The sequence below is a fragment of the Onychostoma macrolepis genome, chromosome 14 (genome assembly GCF_012432095.1).
Source record: "Onychostoma macrolepis isolate SWU-2019 chromosome 14, ASM1243209v1, whole genome shotgun sequence".
In the NCBI taxonomy this organism is placed as follows: domain Eukaryota; kingdom Metazoa; phylum Chordata; class Actinopteri; order Cypriniformes; family Cyprinidae; genus Onychostoma; species Onychostoma macrolepis.
In genome coordinates this window covers 30,316,319-30,336,211 of record NC_081168.1, presented here as the reverse complement: position 1 = coordinate 30,336,211, position 19,893 = coordinate 30,316,319, and the positions used below count along the sequence as shown (strand labels likewise).

Below are 19,893 nucleotides of genomic sequence, written 5' to 3'. Positions count from 1 at the left end.
GGTAAGGCCCAGGGGGCTCAAGCACTTGGCAGCACAGGGTGTGAGGGATATTGTGTAGTTTGAGGACTCATCAGTCGGGTGGTCCTCTAAAGGAGTTTGTGTTGACAGTGGCCGTGGTAAGTGGTGCTTCTTTAAGGCCAATTTAGCACTGAGGCAGAACGAGTCGTCTCTCTTTGTGCTCACTGCAGCAGCTCTGGAGGATGTGTGTAAGGCAGCATCTGCGACACCATTCAGCTTTGTGGCCACATACAGCTTTAGATTACTCTTCAGATTATATGAACCTAGGTGAGGAAAAACAAGCACAATATTAACAGTTTATAATATTATTAAATACTACAACTCAATATATATATATATATATGTATATATACACACACACACACACACACACACACTGAAAACAATAATATTTTAAAGACACTGCAATGCATTTAATTTTTATTTTCTTTTTTTGTAATGCGACAAGTGAAATGGTGGTACATAAATAAATTCCAATTAAAATTTGACTAGATCATAGGTGTTGATATAATTGTATAATATTCTTTTTCTTGCAGATGAGGCTTTCTGATGAGTCATGCAATTTATTAAAGTACATACGATGAGCCTTTTTAAAGTCAAGAGTTAATAAAAATAACAGACAAAATAGCAGTGTATGAGAGATGTGAGGCTAGTTTATACAGAGTGACTGGTTTGCTTGTTTTGACTAATTAGTCTATAGCAGCTTAAGCAGAAAGCGTACAAACTCAAGGGAACAGTCAGACCAGGATGTTGGAAACAATATAACCACTACTACTATATCCACCTGCCTGTTTCACCATCGTCCAAGCTGTTAAATTAAAACAGTCTGCAACATTCAGAACGAGGCTCTTTAAAAAAGACCATTAAAAAAATATGATTTTGAGCACTTTGTGCTCACTTGAGGTACAAGTTATTAAGTTATGAAGTGTGCTTCCCAAGACTCCCCTACCTGTAAAGGGCAAACTATTTTTTTTTCTTCCAATTATACTTGTATTGTTTATTATTTTGTAAAATTATGCAAATGGTTTTTATTTGTAGTTTAGGGATTTCAAGTTCCAATGTGCTTCTACTCTTCGGAAACAGGTTTACAAAGAACTGTTTGGACCTCACAAAATGAGTACCTGTAGATGTGAACACTCTTTAATCAAGGGCTCTTTATGCAGCAGGCACCTGTGCTATTAAAATATCCCATCTGTAGAGTTGAGAAGTATTAAAAAAAAATAAAAAAAAAATCTGAAACTGATTTTTATGACTTCTGACGTTGTTACCAGTTCTGAAACATCTGCATTCTTCTGTCGTTGCAGATTGAACACCATATTGATAATATATAATTTGTCATGAGGATCAATGCAGTGTTCTGTCTGTGCAACAAACTATGGTGTGTGCTGTTCATTGTTTCCCATCAACAAAACATCTGTTTTGTGGCATATATGCCACCTTTATTATTTTTTCACATAACAAAGACAGCAAATATGTTAGATGCAATAAATGTGTATGTAATAAGTGTTGAAATTATTAAAATAACAATAATAATAAATCTGATTTAATAGAGGCTGCTGATGGCTGTAAATACAATAAGAATTGTCTTCCTAGCATTGTTCATTTATGTTCCTCAAAAGTACTAAATTGCTCATTAATAGAATCTTGAAGGAATTGTTAAATCAAATTACAATCAAAAAAACTAATACTGGAATCAGTATATTCCTTGGACTTCTCAATGGTTAATTACATCATGCAGTTGTAACTTGTTACATTAAGGTGATATTTCTATTTTATTTGACCCTTCAAATTCTGTTTTAAATCATGATTAAATCAACAAGGAGTTAATACAGAAGATACTAAGTATGAAGCACATTTAGGTTACCTGAGAAAACATTTTTTAACAGTGCTGTTAACTTTGCAATTCTTTTGAAATTATATTAGAAACTAATTAAAAAGTAATGCAGAACAGATCAATATAATATAATATAATAAATTAATAGAAGCACTTACACTTAGTTCTATTATCAGGGGTGCACAAAAGTTTTTCATCACCTGGAGATTTGGTTTGGTGCTCACACTGCATATAGTCTGAACGATTAAATTTAACTATATAAAATAAAATATTTAATAATAATAATAATAATGCATGTTATTTAGTTTTTTAAAAATAAAATAAAATAATAAACTGTGATAATACTGATATATTTTAAAATAAAAAGTGAGTATTAAAAACATTTTATATACATTAAAATACACCTGCGTACCACTTATGTGCACCCCTGTCTAATATATTATTTCAAGAAATGTTTTATAGTCTACTCTATAGCAACAATAATTGTGTAGCCTGAACACTACAGTTATTTCTCATTCACTATAATACAATCACATGGCTTTCACATGGCAGTTGTGACATCTGAGCGTGCACAGCTTACAGACAGCACTGATCATGATTATGTGCTGTAGACTTGCATGGTGCAAACTAAGCTAACCAACTGGTTCTGACATCGGATGGAAAAGTTCATTTTCTCTTGCTATGAAATATCGGGGACTTTACCCATCAACCAGCACGTATGAAATATAAATGAGGAATCTCTGAGGATTTGCTGTGAATCAGATGTGTGAAATGTTGTTATTCTCTTCTAGGATAATGTATCGGATCAGTTGACAACCGACTGGATCACATAAATCCACGGGGAAGTACAGGAGAGCATATGGTCTTTTGGCAGGTGTCAGTGCTCTGGTGAGCGTGATTTCACCAAGTACAACATGTTCCTGGATCAACATCTTTGTTGATCCTGGAACGTCATTCCAATCAACCAATCAGATTTGAGGGATAACTTTTCAGGAAATGTAAGTTTTAGGCTTATGATCAGCTTCGACACCCTTGTTAATCAGCTATCATTTCTCACTGATTTTAGGAATAAATTATGGGTAGGGTTAGGTTTAGGGGTAGAGATTAGGTTAAGTCTATATTTTTGGACAATAATGTTGATCCAGGATCAACAAAAGATGTTGATCCAGGAACATGTCTTACTTGGCAAAATCACGGCGACCTCAGTGCTCTGGTACACCTAACCTCTGCCAGACTCGCTCAGCATCCTCTGCCTTCGCTGTAGCGTTACGTCTGGGGTTAATGTACACTAGAGAAGAGGGGAAAATATGCCCAAATGGGATTCCTGTTTACCGAAGCTTCAGCTCTTGGGTGCTGCATTATCCGCACATGTGGCCTTGAGCTCCACACATCCCTCAATAACTACATTACTGTAAGAGGAACACAGATGGTGAAATTGGATCATGAATATGATTATGAGCCAGTTTTGCTTTTCAAATATGAAAGCCACAGCCATCTTGGACATCTTTTGAGGAAGAGGGAAGGTAATTGTCGGTGAGATGTCAACGACTCTGACTGTCAAGGTCTACAATGACAGATTTGATGATGACACAATGATAATTTGGGGTTAACGATCCCTTTAACGTGCGCTGCGATGCGCTCTGTCTGCTGCACACAAAAACAGAAAGAGCCTTTTTTGCAAGCTCTGATCTCATTCTCTGCGTTACACAATATTCAGAGTCAGAGAGCACAGGTTTTTATCAGCCTGCTGGGACTAAACCATATTTACTGTCTGCTACAATGAGCACTTTTGAGGACGAGCTAGTTGCTAAACTTGACAAAGATATTCAAGAGTTTTGTTTGCACATGATATCCTCAAGGCCAGCGGTTTATTGCTTTGTTTTCAGAGTTATGACTGTGAACTAATCGATTCTTATTACTTCTGAATGGAAGGGCGGTCTTATTATTTGAACATACTGAGAGCAAACTCATTACATGTAATGGCAACTGCTCTATGAGGGCTCAGAAAGCCCTGCGGTACAGACCATCACTGCTAGACATCTACCACAAGACGCTCAGCGTCATCACAGAGCATTCAACCATTATCGACTGATACCACTGTCATCGAACAGATCCAGGACCAGCAGACTCCCCACAACCCACCCGACACAATAACATCTCCTCATTACCTGAAATTCACTTCCCATCCACTCCACCGATCCCAAAACATAGTCTTTACACATACTATACATGATCACCTGCACTATAAAGACATTACAATTAAAGAACCTGATTTGCTTGTGTGTGATTGATAGTGAGTGAGTTATTGGCTTCAATAAACACCTGAAATGGACCAGAATGTTGATATTCAAATATTAACGTTAACTCATTACTGCCATAGAAACAAAAGGTGTCTCCTTTCTTTTTTTAGCTTTTGTCTTATAGCCTAATCTTTCTTAATAGTTTCTTAAAACCAGAAGAAGCTAATGAAGAATGTAAATGTACTAACTAAAGCACAATATGATTGTATCCTCATCTTCATACAAGAGAGCAGATCACATATCACCAGTACACAGTCAGCTCATGGAGCTGCATGATTTGGGAATAAAATCGAATTGCAATTTTTCTGACAAAAAAGGCAATTACAAAAAAAAAAGAGCTGATGTAAAAAATTAAATTTTTTGCTTGTTTGTAGGGCTGCACAATTTGGCCACAATTTTGTTATTATATATTAATATGGCTATGGTTTTAATAAATATAATATTATTAGAATATTACTATTATTTATTTATACTATAATACATTATTATTATTAATTACTAAATAAAAACACTTAAATAAATATTACTATTGTAATATTTTACTGTAAAAAAATAAAGATTTAAGAAAAATTATATTTATAAAATAAAATGGCAATATTTTTATTTTACATTACAAAAGGAAAATTACAATTCTAATATTGATGGCTGGTTTTAGTCGTTTTTTAAAGTTAAACCATCAAGCTTCTATTTTGCCCTTAAAGCTTATATTTTGCTGAGAATCACATCTCATAATAAGTATGAGAAGATGGTCAGCACATGTTATGTTATCTAACGCATGTTAAAGCAACCCAAATGCAGATGCAGAGACTGAGTTTGTGCGGAGCAGCATTTACTGTGAGACTCTGCAAACACCGGCGGATCATGTGTAAATGAACACCGTGCTACATTTCACTCTGAAAGACACAGTGTTTATTTATTTAATTAAATCACAGCCTTTGCAATTTGATAATTGCACTAAGCCATATCGCAGTTGTGATTTTATTTTGATTAATCATGCAGTCCTATTACATCATGCAGCTGTCTAAAAACAGATTTTCACCACCTTACCGTGTCCTTTCCTCTCTCTCATCTCAACGCCACACACAGGCACTCAAACACCCAAGGTGTGGAAAACAGCATCAGGACATCCATCAGCTCACAGACGTAAGTCCGGTGCTTAATGGTCTCTGGCATTTGTGAATGGACGCAAAGGATCAATTTATCTGCACCGGATGTAGGTAATGAGAGCAAAAGAAACGCTGGATGATTTATTGGCCCTCTATTAAAACCGCGAGCTCAATGAAGCTGTTTTTCAGTCTCTGAGAGTGGGCCTTCATTCAGTGCTTATCTGTGTGATTGTGACAGTGTGGCCGCTTGAGCTCCAGGCCCCAATTCCCTGAGCTGGAACTGAGAGGAGTGTGCTTATGATAAACCAAAGCCTGCAGTGCCATGACAGGCCTGAGTCAAACCTGCTCAGAGAGCCCAAGCACAGCCACTGAATGAGCAAACCACTGATCCAAGACTGCAGATGAATGCAGACGATATTCATCCAACGTGAACAGCATCTCTGACATTCTGTTGATCGCCACAGAATATAATGTTTTTTTCTTATCAAACAACATGTGCAATACTGTTCTCACAATGAAGGTTTACAGGGTAACTGTTCTTCAAATGCAGAAACGTATACTGCTAGAGCTGCATGATAAATCATATTTTAGTTGTGATGTTTTGATTTATTAAGCATAATCATCTGCGATATTTGCCACTTTACAGATTGTTACGTCACATCTCTTTCTGTTATCCTTAAGCAGCAACGTCCCTAACCAGCCAAGACTCAGATGTCACGCCTACAAGACACCCACATTCCCTTCACTGACCGTCTGAGGCATACGGCACACCAAACTCAACACAAGCACTTTCTCCATCTAGCATCCTCAGTAGGGTTTTTTGATCTGTATGCCTGGAAACAAAGGTGTGTTTACGAGACACCGTTCTTCTAAACTTTGCCAAGTTTGTCAGGTTAGTGGCATCAAATCTTTAAAAGATATTAAACGGATAGTTCGCCCAAACTTGCTGTTAATTTACTCACCCTCAGTCCATCCGAGATATAGGTGACTTTTTTCTTCTACAGTAAAGAAGATTTAGGTCATTGGTGATCCATAAAATGCAATGGCTACTGTCAATTTGAGAAAAAAGCATATACAGGCAACAGTAATCCCTGTGGCTCCTGACAATATACGGAGGTCTTATGAAGTGAAACGATTGGTCTGTGCAGGAAACCGAACATTATTTACACTATTATTACCTGTAATCCAGAGCCTCAGGCAAACGATCTAGAGTGATGTGAATCATTCTTTTAAACCGGTTCTTTTTAGTGAACTACTTGAACCAGTTCACCAAATCAAACTGAATTGTCTGAAACTGTTTGTGGCTCGAGCAGCACAGATCTGCTCGATCAAAACTCACTTTCAGACGCCTGACAGTCACTCCGAACTCAAAATGAGCCAAAATATCAGCGTATCTGATCCTGTGATGAATGAACTGATTCAGCACTCCAGTTCCTTCAGCAGTCACTGAACTGAGGAAACAGTTTGACTCGGACCGAAGACTGATTTGCGCATGTGTGAACCGTGAGCTTGAATGAAAGCGCCAAATGAACGTTTTTATGGTTTTTCATAGTTTAGCTAAAATGGTGAGCTGAAAAAAAGTGTAACTAGTTTAACTAGTTTAAAGGGTTAGTTCACCCAAAAATTAAAACTAGCCTGTGATTTACTCACCCTCGAGGCATTCTAGGTGTATATAAGCATTATCATTGCATTGGGTGGGTGTTTTTGTTCAACAGTCTAAAAGACGTCAAATAAAGCGTGCACATCCATAATAAAGCGTGCCTCACATGACTCCAGGGGGTGAATAAAGGCCTCCTGTAGCGATTCCATGCTTTTGTAAGAAAAATATCCATATTTGAAACATAATATACACTTCTCTCTCACTTCATCTAAGTAGCGTGATTAGTGACGAACGCGGAGTGAGAACAAAACAAAACGCCGGTAGGGAATTAGAAGTACAAACCAAGGATTTGTAAAGAAAAACTTTGGATATAAGCCAAGAGGAGACTGGTTTTCCTTTGCTAAAGTAAGAACACATTGCTTCCTTTGCTCCTGTAAACAAACTCGTGAGACTAGCATATCTCACAGGTGCATGTGCTGCGAATACATCCTACGTCATCCACCGGAACAGCTTGCACGTATGACAGTCAGCGGAAGTGAGAGAAAAGTGTTTATAACATTTGAAATATTTTGAGATATTGAGATATTTTTCTTACAAAAACACATGGAATCACTACAGGAGGCCTTTATTCATGCCCTGGAGCCGTGTGAGGCACGTTTTATTATGGATGTGCATGCTTTATTTGACGTCTTTTGGACTGTTGAACAAAACCACCCGCTGACTGCAATGATAACGCTTATATACACCTAGGATGCCTCTAAGGTGAGTAAATCACAGGCTAATTAGAATTTTTGGGTGAAACTAACCCTTTATATGCTTTAGACATGTAAAACATAGACATTTCACATTATTATTGAGTTTTTTAATAATTTGATTGCGTATGTTATATTATTGCGTGGTTACAGAAACCGAGTGCACTGATTTAGTTCATTGAAACAAACAGTCCGAAAGAATCAGTTCATGGAAAATTACAGGTAATAATGGTATAAATAATGTTCAGTTTCCTGCACAGACCAATCATTTCACTTCATAAGACCTCAATATATCGTCAGGAGCCATGGGTATTCATTTTGTGTTCCTTGATATGCTTTTTTTTTTATTCTTAAAGATGGGCATCTGCTGACTTGCATTTTATGAATCAACAATGACCACGGTTTCAGCTAAAAATCTTCGGTAACACTTTATTTCAAGGTCTCTTAACTAGTTGCTTATTAGCATGCATATTATTAGAATATTAGCCATTTATTAGTAGTAATTAAGCACATATTAATGCCTTATTCTACATCCCTCATCCTACCCAATACCTAAACTTAACAACTACCTTACTAATAATTACTAATAATAATAATTACTACTATTAATAAGCAGCAAATTAGGAATTTATTGAGGGAAAAGTCGTAGTTAATAGCGAATAAGTATTCCCTATTGTAAACTGAAGAAAACAAAAAATCATCCACATCTTGGAGGGTAAAGTATCAGCAAATTTTCATTTTGGGTGAGCTATTCCTTTAACAGTTCGGTTTGAAACACTGAGTAACAACGAAAGCTCATTTCGGATTTCAGATAAGAAAAGAAGAAAAAAACTAAAACTGTGCTTGGTCTCTTTACTTGAAGCTACAGTATGAACATAACCAAACCAAAGTGACATAAAATTCTAAAGAAGAAAATAAGCTATTTCACAGAGCTGCCAGTGAAACACCATGGTTGATGTTCTTACCCGTCTGGTCCAGTTCATTGGTTTCTGTTGAGCCTAAAGCCTGCGAGATGATCCGGGCTTGTCTGCTGTCCATCAATGGGAGTCTGTCCTGCTCGAGTGGTGCTTGTTATATCACTCATCTACACAGACAAACACAATGACATCGGACACAAGGTTTATCTATTAGTAAATAATGTTCCTCTGGGTGTACATTTCCTTTAAATAGTAAACTTACAAGGATTCACCATAAATAAGAAGCCATTTCTGTTGAACTGATCAAGGACTAATGATTTCTCTCTTTTAAACTAATTGTAACCAAGCCATTTACAGTTTGAACTCGAAAGCTGCAAGGCAAGATACAAGTAAAGAACCAGAGCTTCCATCACCACAGCAACTGCATGCAACAATCTACTATTTTAGGCTCAATTTAACACCCATAGTACAGTTGTTAACTCCTGGAAACTTTGTATGTATATATAGCGCTCAACATATTTGTTTATGGTAATTACTTCAAGCCGTCACAATTTATTCACTGCAGGCAAAAGGAACTGTGTGAAATGACTTCTGAGACTGAAACAACTTGCACGAACGATGTTAAGTGGAGTAATAATATTTTATGGTGCAGAATGACGTAAATCGCTGCTATAACAAAAAAGAATCAGGACATATAAGTGTGTAAATAGTGTCAGAAATCACACACAGAAATGGAGGAGATCTGGTGAACAACATGCCTGCTGTCCTATACTAGGCCTACATAGACAGTTACCATACTGAACATTGGTAATTAGGAACACACTACATAGGCAACAACTCTAACTCTTGAACCAAACGAACATGCTCTGAGAGGATAAAAAGACTACATCTTTATGAGAAAATAAAGCCATAATCACCCCATGAAGCATTATGACACTGAATCAAACAGCAGTTTAGTAGGCATTTGATGAAAGCAAATTTTAATGTTGAGATAATTGCCAAATAAGTTAGTTTTGCCTCGTCAAACTCCGAAATTGAAAAAAAGCCACAAAACAAATCACTTGTTTCACTAAAATCATATTTGAGGTCCTGAGCTGGGATGAGAGATATAACTGAAATCTTATTTCACGATATGAGTAATTCTATTTGATGATAATGACACACAGTGCCTTCCACTAATATTGGCATCCTTGGTAAATGTGAGAAAATAAATCCTTTTATCTTTTCGATCCTTCATTCAAAATATTCACAAAATCCTAAACGTTCATTGAAGTAAAACAATTAAAAGTGGGGGGGAACTCACTTTTTATGATATACATTTTTGACAGAGATAAAACACATGGTCGCATTTGTTTTAAAAGCTGAACTTATTTAACTTGACTGCTGTGTTTTTAGACTGGCAATGTCATGTAGAAAACCCTGCAAGACACACAAGCACAATGGTCAGACACGTCCATCTAGTGTGTGTTTACATAGAAAAACCATGGAAAGTAGCACAGTTGAATGGAAAACTTTCTTTTTGAATGGCCCCTATTTTTTAATTCTCGTTATTTAGGACAGAGAGTATGCAATTTGGGACGGAGCAAATGATTAGCCAAAAACTGTTAAGGATTATGAGTAATGAAGTTAAGTTATCATCACTGAACATCCTCAGAGTTCATGCTCAGTCTTATCGGCATTAGATTTTGCCTGTAATGTTGCTGCCTTCCTACTGGAGCAGTCTTCATGTCCGGAGCTCACCTGTGATGCCCAGGCAGCTTTCATGGAACAGAGCTAATTTGTCCTTAAAGCAAGACAGACAAATCTCTAGAAACAGAAGCCTGCGTTAACGCTTGGACTGTGTTAGATGGCACCAGGAAACTGCCTGAAGCGTTTGAGACGGAAAGACACAGTTGAGCTGTTATGCTCCTGTTGAATTAAATGTCAGCTTACGGATGCTGATTGTACTGAATATCTCTGGCGTATGCATTTAAGAATAAACCTGTCTCCAGTAATGCGTTGGAGGCATCTCTGTCCCAGAACAGAGAGTTCATTCTGTTGCACTGAGGTCTCTTTACATATACGGCTTTTATTGGACCTTAGTCAGGGTAGACACTGTATTTAATGTGATGTGAATGAAAGGGATAGATGTATAGGTTCAATGAGATGTAATATTGTATATATAATGGTGTATTGTTGTAATATTGTTTACATATTGGCTTAAAGGGATAGTTCACCCAAAAATGAAAATTTGATGTTTATCTGCTTACCCCCAGGGCATCCAAGATGTAGGTGACTTTGTTTCTTCAGTAGAACACAAACGAAGATTTTTAACTCAAACCGTTGCAGTCTGTCAGTCATATAATGCCAGTCAATAGGCACAGAATCTTTGAGAGAAAAAAAAACAAAACATGCACAGACAAATTCAAATTAAACCTCAGCTCGTGACGATACATTGATGTCCTAAGACACGAAACGATCGGTTTGTGCGAGAAACTGAACAGTATTTATATCATTTTTTACCTCTGATATAGGAAAATTACCTCGTCACGAATTTGTCTGTGCATGTTTTTTTTCTCTCTCAAAGATTCTGTGCCCATTGACTGGCATTATACTGCAACGGTTTGAGTTAAAAACCTTCATTTGTGTTCTACTGAAGAAACAAAGTCACTTATATCTTGGATGCCCTGGGGGTAAGCAGATAAACATCAAATTTTCATTTTTGGGTGAACTATCCCTTTAATTTATGAGATAAAGACCAATAAAGCCCACAGAGTCTTGTTTCTGAGGAATTTTTAGTTTAGTGTAGTCTTCTTTTTTCTTTTTCTTAATAAAACAAAAAAGGTTTCTGAAGGAGATGATGCCATTTTAAATGCTAATGAGTAAACAAAACACTCCTGTATAATGAATAAAGCTGTCTATAATATACACTAAATCTCTAATTTTTAATGAGTCTTTTGTATGAGTCAGAGTTTCTGTTGAGTTTTGAAATCTCATGACATATGAGAGAGTGAAGACTAAGACATTTTAATTGCATATGTTTTAAACTTCAGTACCAAAAAAAATGCTTTTAATCAGTTCTGTGAATCAGTTCAAACTGTCCACTACAATCGATTGTGTCAATGATTTGTTTGTGTCATCAATCACAAATGTTCACATGAGTCTCCATGTGTCGTTTAGTATAGACGTTTATGACTGGTGTTGTTTAAAAACATCTTCTGACTAAACCTAATTGTCACCGTTGTAGTTTTTGAATTAAACAATAAGGGCCAGATTTACTAACAGCTTATGTCAGTGCAAACCCTCTGTCAGGATTTATTAAAGGCATGCAGTGAAAAATCTGCAACGAAAAGTCATGGACATGGTTATTTGTGCTGCTGACCGTATTTCATATGCATTTGTATGTATCCAACGGGCTAAAATGGTTCCTCTATCAACCATTTACACCACTTTAGAGCAAATATATAATATACATATATTAAATTGTATTGTGAATGTGAACAAAAGGCTATTCTGAGTGATTAATCACAAATGTCTTCTCCTCCCTCACCAAAAAACTCTTCATGTAAGCATGTTTGACTCAAGAATCCCAATAATCATACACCCATCCACACAGACACCTCTGCACATACTTCTCCAAATCTGAAATCGTCTGCCCACAGGAAAGCCCAATCACAAAGGGGATCCTCCATAAAAGTTCTTTCTTCTACAGAAATGAGATTAACTGAACTTCAGCCCAGTAATTTCACATGTCTCCTCTAGTTTAAGAGTTTCAGAACAGATGCGCTCAGATCTGCCAACATACCTGCGATCTCAATATTAAGCAGCATTTGCATATACTTTGTCTCATACACATGCAGACCGACCTTCACATTTGTGTAACTCAGATTTAGATTGGCACCTTTTTCATTTAATTCATCCTTACATCAGTTTGCTGCTTCTTTTTCACTATAAAGAGGCATGAGATTTGACATTTGATAAATCACAAGAAATCACCAGAACTGCCAAACCATGAGTGAAACAAACAAACAAACAAATAAATAAATAAATAATATGTTAGTATACAAGACAATTAAATTATAAACATGCTTTAATTACATAACAGAAAATATGTGTATTTTAAAAAGATTACTCACAACATGTTTTTAATTTCATTCAAGTGAAAGGTATACTTACAGTTAATTATAGCATATTAAAGTATTGGCATATCATATTATAGCTAATTTAGCTGTTGTTTATGGCAAAATAAATTTGTAAAATTACAAAACATTATTATTTTGACCAACAACAATTAACATTTTTTGTTTATGTCTAAAGAAGTATGAAATGGTCTTTATAATAAAAGATGTTTATATGGTCTTTATAATATAATGGTAGGAAATAATAGTTCAAAGCAAAACAATATCAATTAAAAAAAAAAAAAAATACACTAGATTTTGAACATGAAAAATTGATATGGACACTGTAACAGGTGTAATATTACACTCTGTGGCGTCTTTAAAAAAAAAAAAAAAACACTGGACACAGCATTATTCACATGAGACTGTGTTTCCTGTCTCACACATTCGCATCAGTATGAATGGAAGTCAACAGCTAAAATAGTTCAGTGTGAGCGACCTTTGACCCTGGAGACCCTGATCAACTGGTTCAGGTGTGTTTGATTGGGGCTGGAGCTGAACTCTGTAAAAAGACCCCTGCTCTAGATCTAATGCATCTTTCTTAGAAGTGTATCTTTGTCTTGAACAGTCAAATAAAATAGTCTTGAATAGTTCTGAATGATTCTGAAACAGAGCGAAATGATCTATACATGCTATACATGCATTGAAGTTTATCCTTTGCATGCATTTTTTTTTTCAATAAATTTTAAGCCACTCAAGTGCAATACGACACAAAACACAGCTCAGAGACTTTGCATGCTGTTGTTTTTGTGGTTTATTGTGCTTAAAAGCCCAAATACACACAAACTTACAGGTGCATCTCAATAAATTAGAATGTCGTGGAAAAGTTCATTTATTTCAGTAATTCAACTCAAATTGTGAAACTCGTATATTAAATAAATTCAATGCACACATACTGAAGTAGTTTAAGTCTTTGGTTCTTTTAATTGTGACGATTTTGGCTCACATTTAACAAAAACCCACCAATTCACTATCTCAACACATTAGAATATGGTGACATGCCAATCAGCTAATCAACTCAAAACACCTGCAAAGGTTTCCTGAGCCTTCAAAATGGTCTCTCAGTTTGGTTCACTAGGCTACACAATCATGGGGAAGACTGCTGATCTGACAGTTGTCCAGAAGACAATCATTGACACCCTTCACAAGGAGGGTAAGCCACAAACATTCATTGCCAAAGAAGCTGGCTGTTCACAGAGTGCTGTATCCAAGCATGTTAACAGAAAGTTGAGTGGAAGGAAAAAGTGTGGAAGAAAAGATGCACAACCAACCGAGAGAACCGCAGCCTTATGAGGATTGTCAAGCAAAATCGATTCAAGAATTTGGGTGAACTTCACAAGGAATGGACTGAGGCTGGGGTCAAGGCATCAAGAGCCACCACACAGACGTGTCGAGGAATTTGGCTACAGTTGTCATATTCCTCTTGTTAAGCCACTCCTGAACCACAGACAACGTCAGGCGTCTTACCTGGGCTAAGGAGAAGAAGAACTGGACTGTTGCCCAGTGGTCCAAAGTCCTCTTTTCAGATGAGAGCAAGTTTTGTATTTCATTTGGAAACCAAGGTCCTAGAGTCTGGAGGAAGGGTGGAGAAGCTCATAGCACAAGTTGCTTGAAGTCCAGTGTTAAGTTTCCACAGTCTGTGATGATTTGGGGTGCAATGTCATCTGCTGGTGTTGGTCCATTGTGTTTTTTGAAAACCAAAGTCACTGCACCTGTTTACCAAGAAATTTGGGAGCACTTCATGCTTCCTTCTGCTGACCAGCTTTTTAAAGATGCTGATTTCATTTTCCAGCAGGATTTGGCACCTGCCCACACTGACAAAAGCACCAAAAGTTGGTTAAATGACCATGGTGTTGGTGTGCTTGACTGGCCAGCAAACTCACCAGACCTGAACCCCATAGAGAATCTATGAGGTATCGTCAAAAGGAAAATGAGAAACAAGAGACCAAAAAATGCAGATGAGCTGAAGGCCACTGTCAAAGAAACCTGGGCTTCCATACCACCTCAGCAGTGCCACAAACTGATCACCTCCATGCCACGCCGAATTGAGGCAGTAATTAAAGCAAAAGGAGCCCCTACCAAGTATTGGAGTACGTATACAGTAAATGAACATACTTTCCAGAAGGCCAACAATTCACTAAAAATGTTTTTTTTTTATTGGTCTTATGAAGTATTCTAATTTGTTGAGATAGTGAATTGGTGGGTTTTTGTTAAATGTGAGCCAAAATCATCACAATTAAAAGAACCAAAGACTTAAACTACTTCAGTCTGTGTGCATTGAATTTATTTAATACACGAGTTTCACAATTTGAGTTGAATTACTGAAATAAATGACATTTGACATTCTAATTTATTGAGATGCACCTGTATGTCAAAATACCATATTGGTGAGTGAATGTTAAACACTTGGAATACAGTATAGTCAACATTTGAAGTGGATCAAAAAAGTTAATCAAAGTTGTCCTAAGACAAGAACGCATTTTGGTTTTAGGTTTTAGGACAACTTTGATGAAAGGTTTTGATCCACTTCAAATGTTGACTACTGTAGATCAGATTATATTGGATCAATGCGTTAGATCTAAACGTGACAGCAGCCTAATATACTTGCTGCTATCTATCATTAATGTTATTCAAACAATAAAAGATAATGAGAAAATCACTCACTACTTTTGAATGAATAACTTGTGCAGCTTTAAATAAGATGAGTGTATATTTAATTCATACAGTGCAGATGGTGCAGTGTATATCTGATTATTTCATTTCTGTATTATTTGTTACTTTTGTTAACCTATACCTAAAAAACTTAATTTGGATTATTTTTTTTATTTTTATTATTGCATGCATTTGTCTATCACTTGTGTTCAGATTCTTAGTTCTCATTTTATGACTGATGTTTTGTTTGTCTTCAGTAAGCTTGATAATGGTTCACTTTTAACTGTACAATAGTTAGCCTTGTATTTGTTTTTGTAACATCCTTATTTAAAAAAAAAAAAAAAAAACAGAACAAAAAACCCTGATATCAATTGTTATTGTGAAATAAATGTACTAATATTGTGATGTCAGATGTGGGTAATACCACCCCTACACTAGAGCTTCTATTCTAAAAAAGATAATAAATAAATATGAAGGTCTGAACAGAAAAGCTGTTGTTGTGTTTCACTACTGAGTCAAAGCTGTGAATCTGTGTGCTGTGGATCTGAGAGCTGGAGGCAGGCGGACAGGAAGGCTTGAATTAACCATCTGTTCTCATATACCTCTCATTATTCCTCTGCTGACACTCGCTGCTTTCACTGCCTCTACACGTAATGTGCATCTTAAAACACTTCACAACTGAATTAGTCCATTGTTCTTCAGATGGTCAATAAAATAACGGTTTATGTGTTTGAGAACTAAATGGTACGTTTTCCCCCAAATTTCCTATTACTTTCCACATTGTGTGATGGGCAATGGGTTAGTTGTTGTGTTCTTGCATAAGGTTAATGTTCTTATTCAGAAAAAAAAAAAAGGAGAACATTTTTTAGGATCATTATGATTTTTACAACTTTTTTTTTTTTGACAAATAAGCATATTTTCAATACCATAATGCAATAAATCTCACTACTGTAATGTTAAATGAATACAGACATACATACTTGCTTACATAAATAACAAACAGTTTATACATTATGGTCATATTTTATATACTGCTTTTTACGCTGATTTAAACTGAATAAAATACTGTGTAATAAAAAAATACTGTAATGTTACTACTGTAGTAATACTGATGATCCAGCTGAAAACAAGAATAATAATATCAAAATATCTGGACACAATACAGTAATCCAGCTTGCATTAATTGTCATGAAAAACAGCATGCATGGTTATTATATATATAACAAAAAAAAATTTTTAAGTAGTTTTAGATATAGCATATCAGACTGCAGTAAACTGCTGCCATCTCCGATCTATCAATAAAGGAATAAAAGAGCACCTACTTGCAATTGCTCTGACATAAAGACTGCATAATTATAATTCTATCAAAGTTTATGACATTATTGATAAAACATTGTGTAGAAAGATTCTGACAAGCAATTAAAGAGAATTTAAGAAACTGACACATGTGCTAACAATAGGTTTCCAAACGCATTCGCTAAAAATGCGAACTGACCAAAAGAGTTTGCACAGAAACCATGAGAGCTTGATAAATGGTGCCAGCGCTCAGATCTGTATTTGTCTGTTTAGTTGGTGTGTGGATCAGATTGTTCTTCTCATCTCCTATAAAAAGCCTCTAGTTTCACAGAGATTGCTGCTCAACAGATTTCTCCGGCTGAAGCGAAACCTCGGGGGCCGACGCGCTCGTATCGAGCAGATTGGCCGATTTCACCGACTGGTCATCTTCCTCTCGCTCTCTCTGCTGAGGAGATCCAGTGAGGTGTTAAAAGTTGATTAGGTGTCTAAAGGTCATAGTGCCGAAGCTGTCACTATCCCAGAGGACTGCAGTCACGGACTTAATGAGCCAAATCCTGCTTTATTTCCTTAATGGAGGCCCGGCGCATTGGTCACACGGGCCTGGAGTCAAACCGCTGTAGCGACAAATGCACTAATTGACAAAAACCACAGCCAGAAAGATTATTGACAGAAAACAGCTAGTAGAGCAAGTAGCTGATAGATCGAAACTGCTGTTATATCTGCGCTTACAACGACATCCGTGTGATAAAGGTCAGCCCTCGTGTTTGTTTGAGGGAATGTAAATAAGTGGTGGAGAAATTAAACAGCAGTGTTCAGTAATGTTATGTCCTGCAGCGTCTCACACAACACACACTACTGCTCAGTGTCATCAGGGTTGTTTTATTCTTTCTGACGTCTCCGAATGGTTAGTTTAAAATATTGTGTCTGGATACGGTACTTTAGTTGGTTTGTTTATGTATGCTGTTACAGTTATTATCATGTAGCTAATGCTAGCCATAGGCTCGGATGAAGGAACTAAAAAAAATACTTTGGTGTTCATTTGTACATCCAAACACTGAGCAACTGCCATGCTTCGCTCGTTTGCAAGCCATGATGTCTCTCGAGGAAAAAAAAATATTGCGCTCGCCTCGCACAGTAGTAGCTCATTTTCTCATGGGCGGGCAAAGCAGAGAAAGGGGAGGTAACCTTTCCCTGTATGACGACATAAAGGGAAGATTCCAGATCGGGCATCTGACCTTTCATTTTCTCAAAGGCCAAGCAGGATACCCAGGGCTCAGTTTACACCTATCGCCATTTCTAGCCACTGGGGGACCATAGGCAGGATAGGGGAACTCATATTAATGTTAAAAACTCATAAAGTGAAATGTTCATGCCATGGGACCTTTAAAAAAATAAAATTGTGACTGCAATTTAAAATGTGATTAAAATAAATGCTCGTGTGTGAGGCTGCACAATTTTGTGATTACATATCAATATGACTATTAGTGTCGAATTTCATATTACAAAACTTACTGCAATATTTTATTTGCATTTGCATTTGCATAGAAAGGTCTAAAAAGGTCTATATATATACATTTGTGACAGGAAAATGCATCCAAAAAAGGGCTCTTTTTGGTATGGTGTCTAAACAAAATCTCTTAGTACCCTTAATTTTGTGCTATCAACTTCGAATTTGGAACATAACTTAATTAGATATATCGCTTTGACATTAAATTCCAAAATTTATTTTCTATAAAATGATTCTGGTAACACTTTAGTATAGGGACCAATTCTGACTATTAACTAGTTGCTTATTTGCACGCATATTACTAGCATATTGGCCATTTATATTTATGAAGCACATATTCCATATCCTGCCCAGTACCTAAACTTAACAACTACCTTACTATCTGTTTATTGAGGCAAATTAGGAGTTTATTGAGGCAAAAGTCGCAGTTAATGGTTTGTTAGTAGTGAGAATTATTGAACCTTAAAATAAAGTGTGACCATAATCTTTTTTGGTGACACTTCAGAATAGGGAACACTTATTCACTATTAACTACAACTTTTCCCTCAATAAACTCCTAATTTGCTGTCCTGATCATTACACACTGCATAACTCTCTCTGAACCTTTGTGCTGCGGATGTGAATTATGTGTCAAATCATGCAACTCACTGAACCTCACCTCTCTTCACATTGGTCCTTCACACAGAACGCAGTGTTTTTTTGCTTGGAAAAAAGTGGAATGGTGATTGTTTGCACAGAAAAACAATGGAAATGTAGCAAAACGAAATGGAAAAATGCACTCGGTGTCAACGGCCCCTAAGAAACCTTGCTTAACATCATGCTAACAAATACTCTGTGTTGAAATCCCAGACCGTCACTTTTACAAAAGGCAAGCATCACCCTTGGTAAAATGAAAAAGCACGGTTTTAAAAACTGCTATGTTTTGGGGTGAAATTATCAAAAAAACTGAGATGAGATATGTTGATCTAGAGGACACTTTTGTCTTTCAGGCATGTTTGAGTTTTATGTGCAATTCCAGACTGTATCGATTAGACAATAACTCGTTATACTAATTAGGCTCAGATAAATCAGACAGACTGGACAGCAGCATTCAAGGTGTGAAATCACTCCTGACCGTCAAACTGTTGTTGCGCACGGGTCATCGCCTTTAACATGAGGAGGAATCTGCCTGTCTGTAGTGGTTACGAACAAACAAACAAAAAAACAGCTAGCATCCATGTTCTCCAGGGATCGTCCTTGTATCAGGACTGAAAGCTTGTGTCGGTGCTCTGAAAAAAACATGTCAATTTCTCCGTCAGCTCTGTTCATAATTGTCCATCAGGATGTGGCCTGAGACTCGAATCTATCATCATGTCTCTAGAGACAAAGGTTCTTCATTAATCTGCTGCTCTTTTCTCCAGTGACTTTTGATCTGGCAGAACCCTTGACTAATTCAGCCTTTTGTCATGTATCTGCTTGACTGATGCATTACGGTCCAGAAGTACATTCTCATCCTGTCTTAGTCAATCTTTACCTTTTATCTTTGCCTTTAGCTGCTCTGTTGCTCAAAGCGTTTTACAATCCATTTCAGAGCAGAAAATGATTACTGGAAATAGCAGAGGGAAGAGGCAAAAAGAAAGCAATTTCTGTGATCTGCCATCTTTGGCCAGACACACACAGCAGTAATACGTAAACACAAATGCTTCGCCAGTATTTTACATATTAACATTAGCAGGAGTAGCTGTGTTAGTAACAAACCTCAGTACTCAAGGGTG

General features: G+C 36.7%; 1 protein-coding gene across 1 annotated transcript in view; it reads right to left on the bottom strand.

Moving 5' to 3' along the window:
• nexmifb (neurite extension and migration factor b) overlaps positions 1-19,893 on the bottom strand; it is an 83,315-nt gene that overhangs the window by 7,307 nt on the left and 56,115 nt on the right. The window contains 2 exon segments of the mRNA XM_058798980.1: positions 1-281; positions 8,576-8,694. Of these exon segments, the coding sequence (XP_058654963.1) occupies positions 1-281; positions 8,576-8,648 (354 nt within the window). The 5' untranslated portion in view covers positions 8,649-8,694.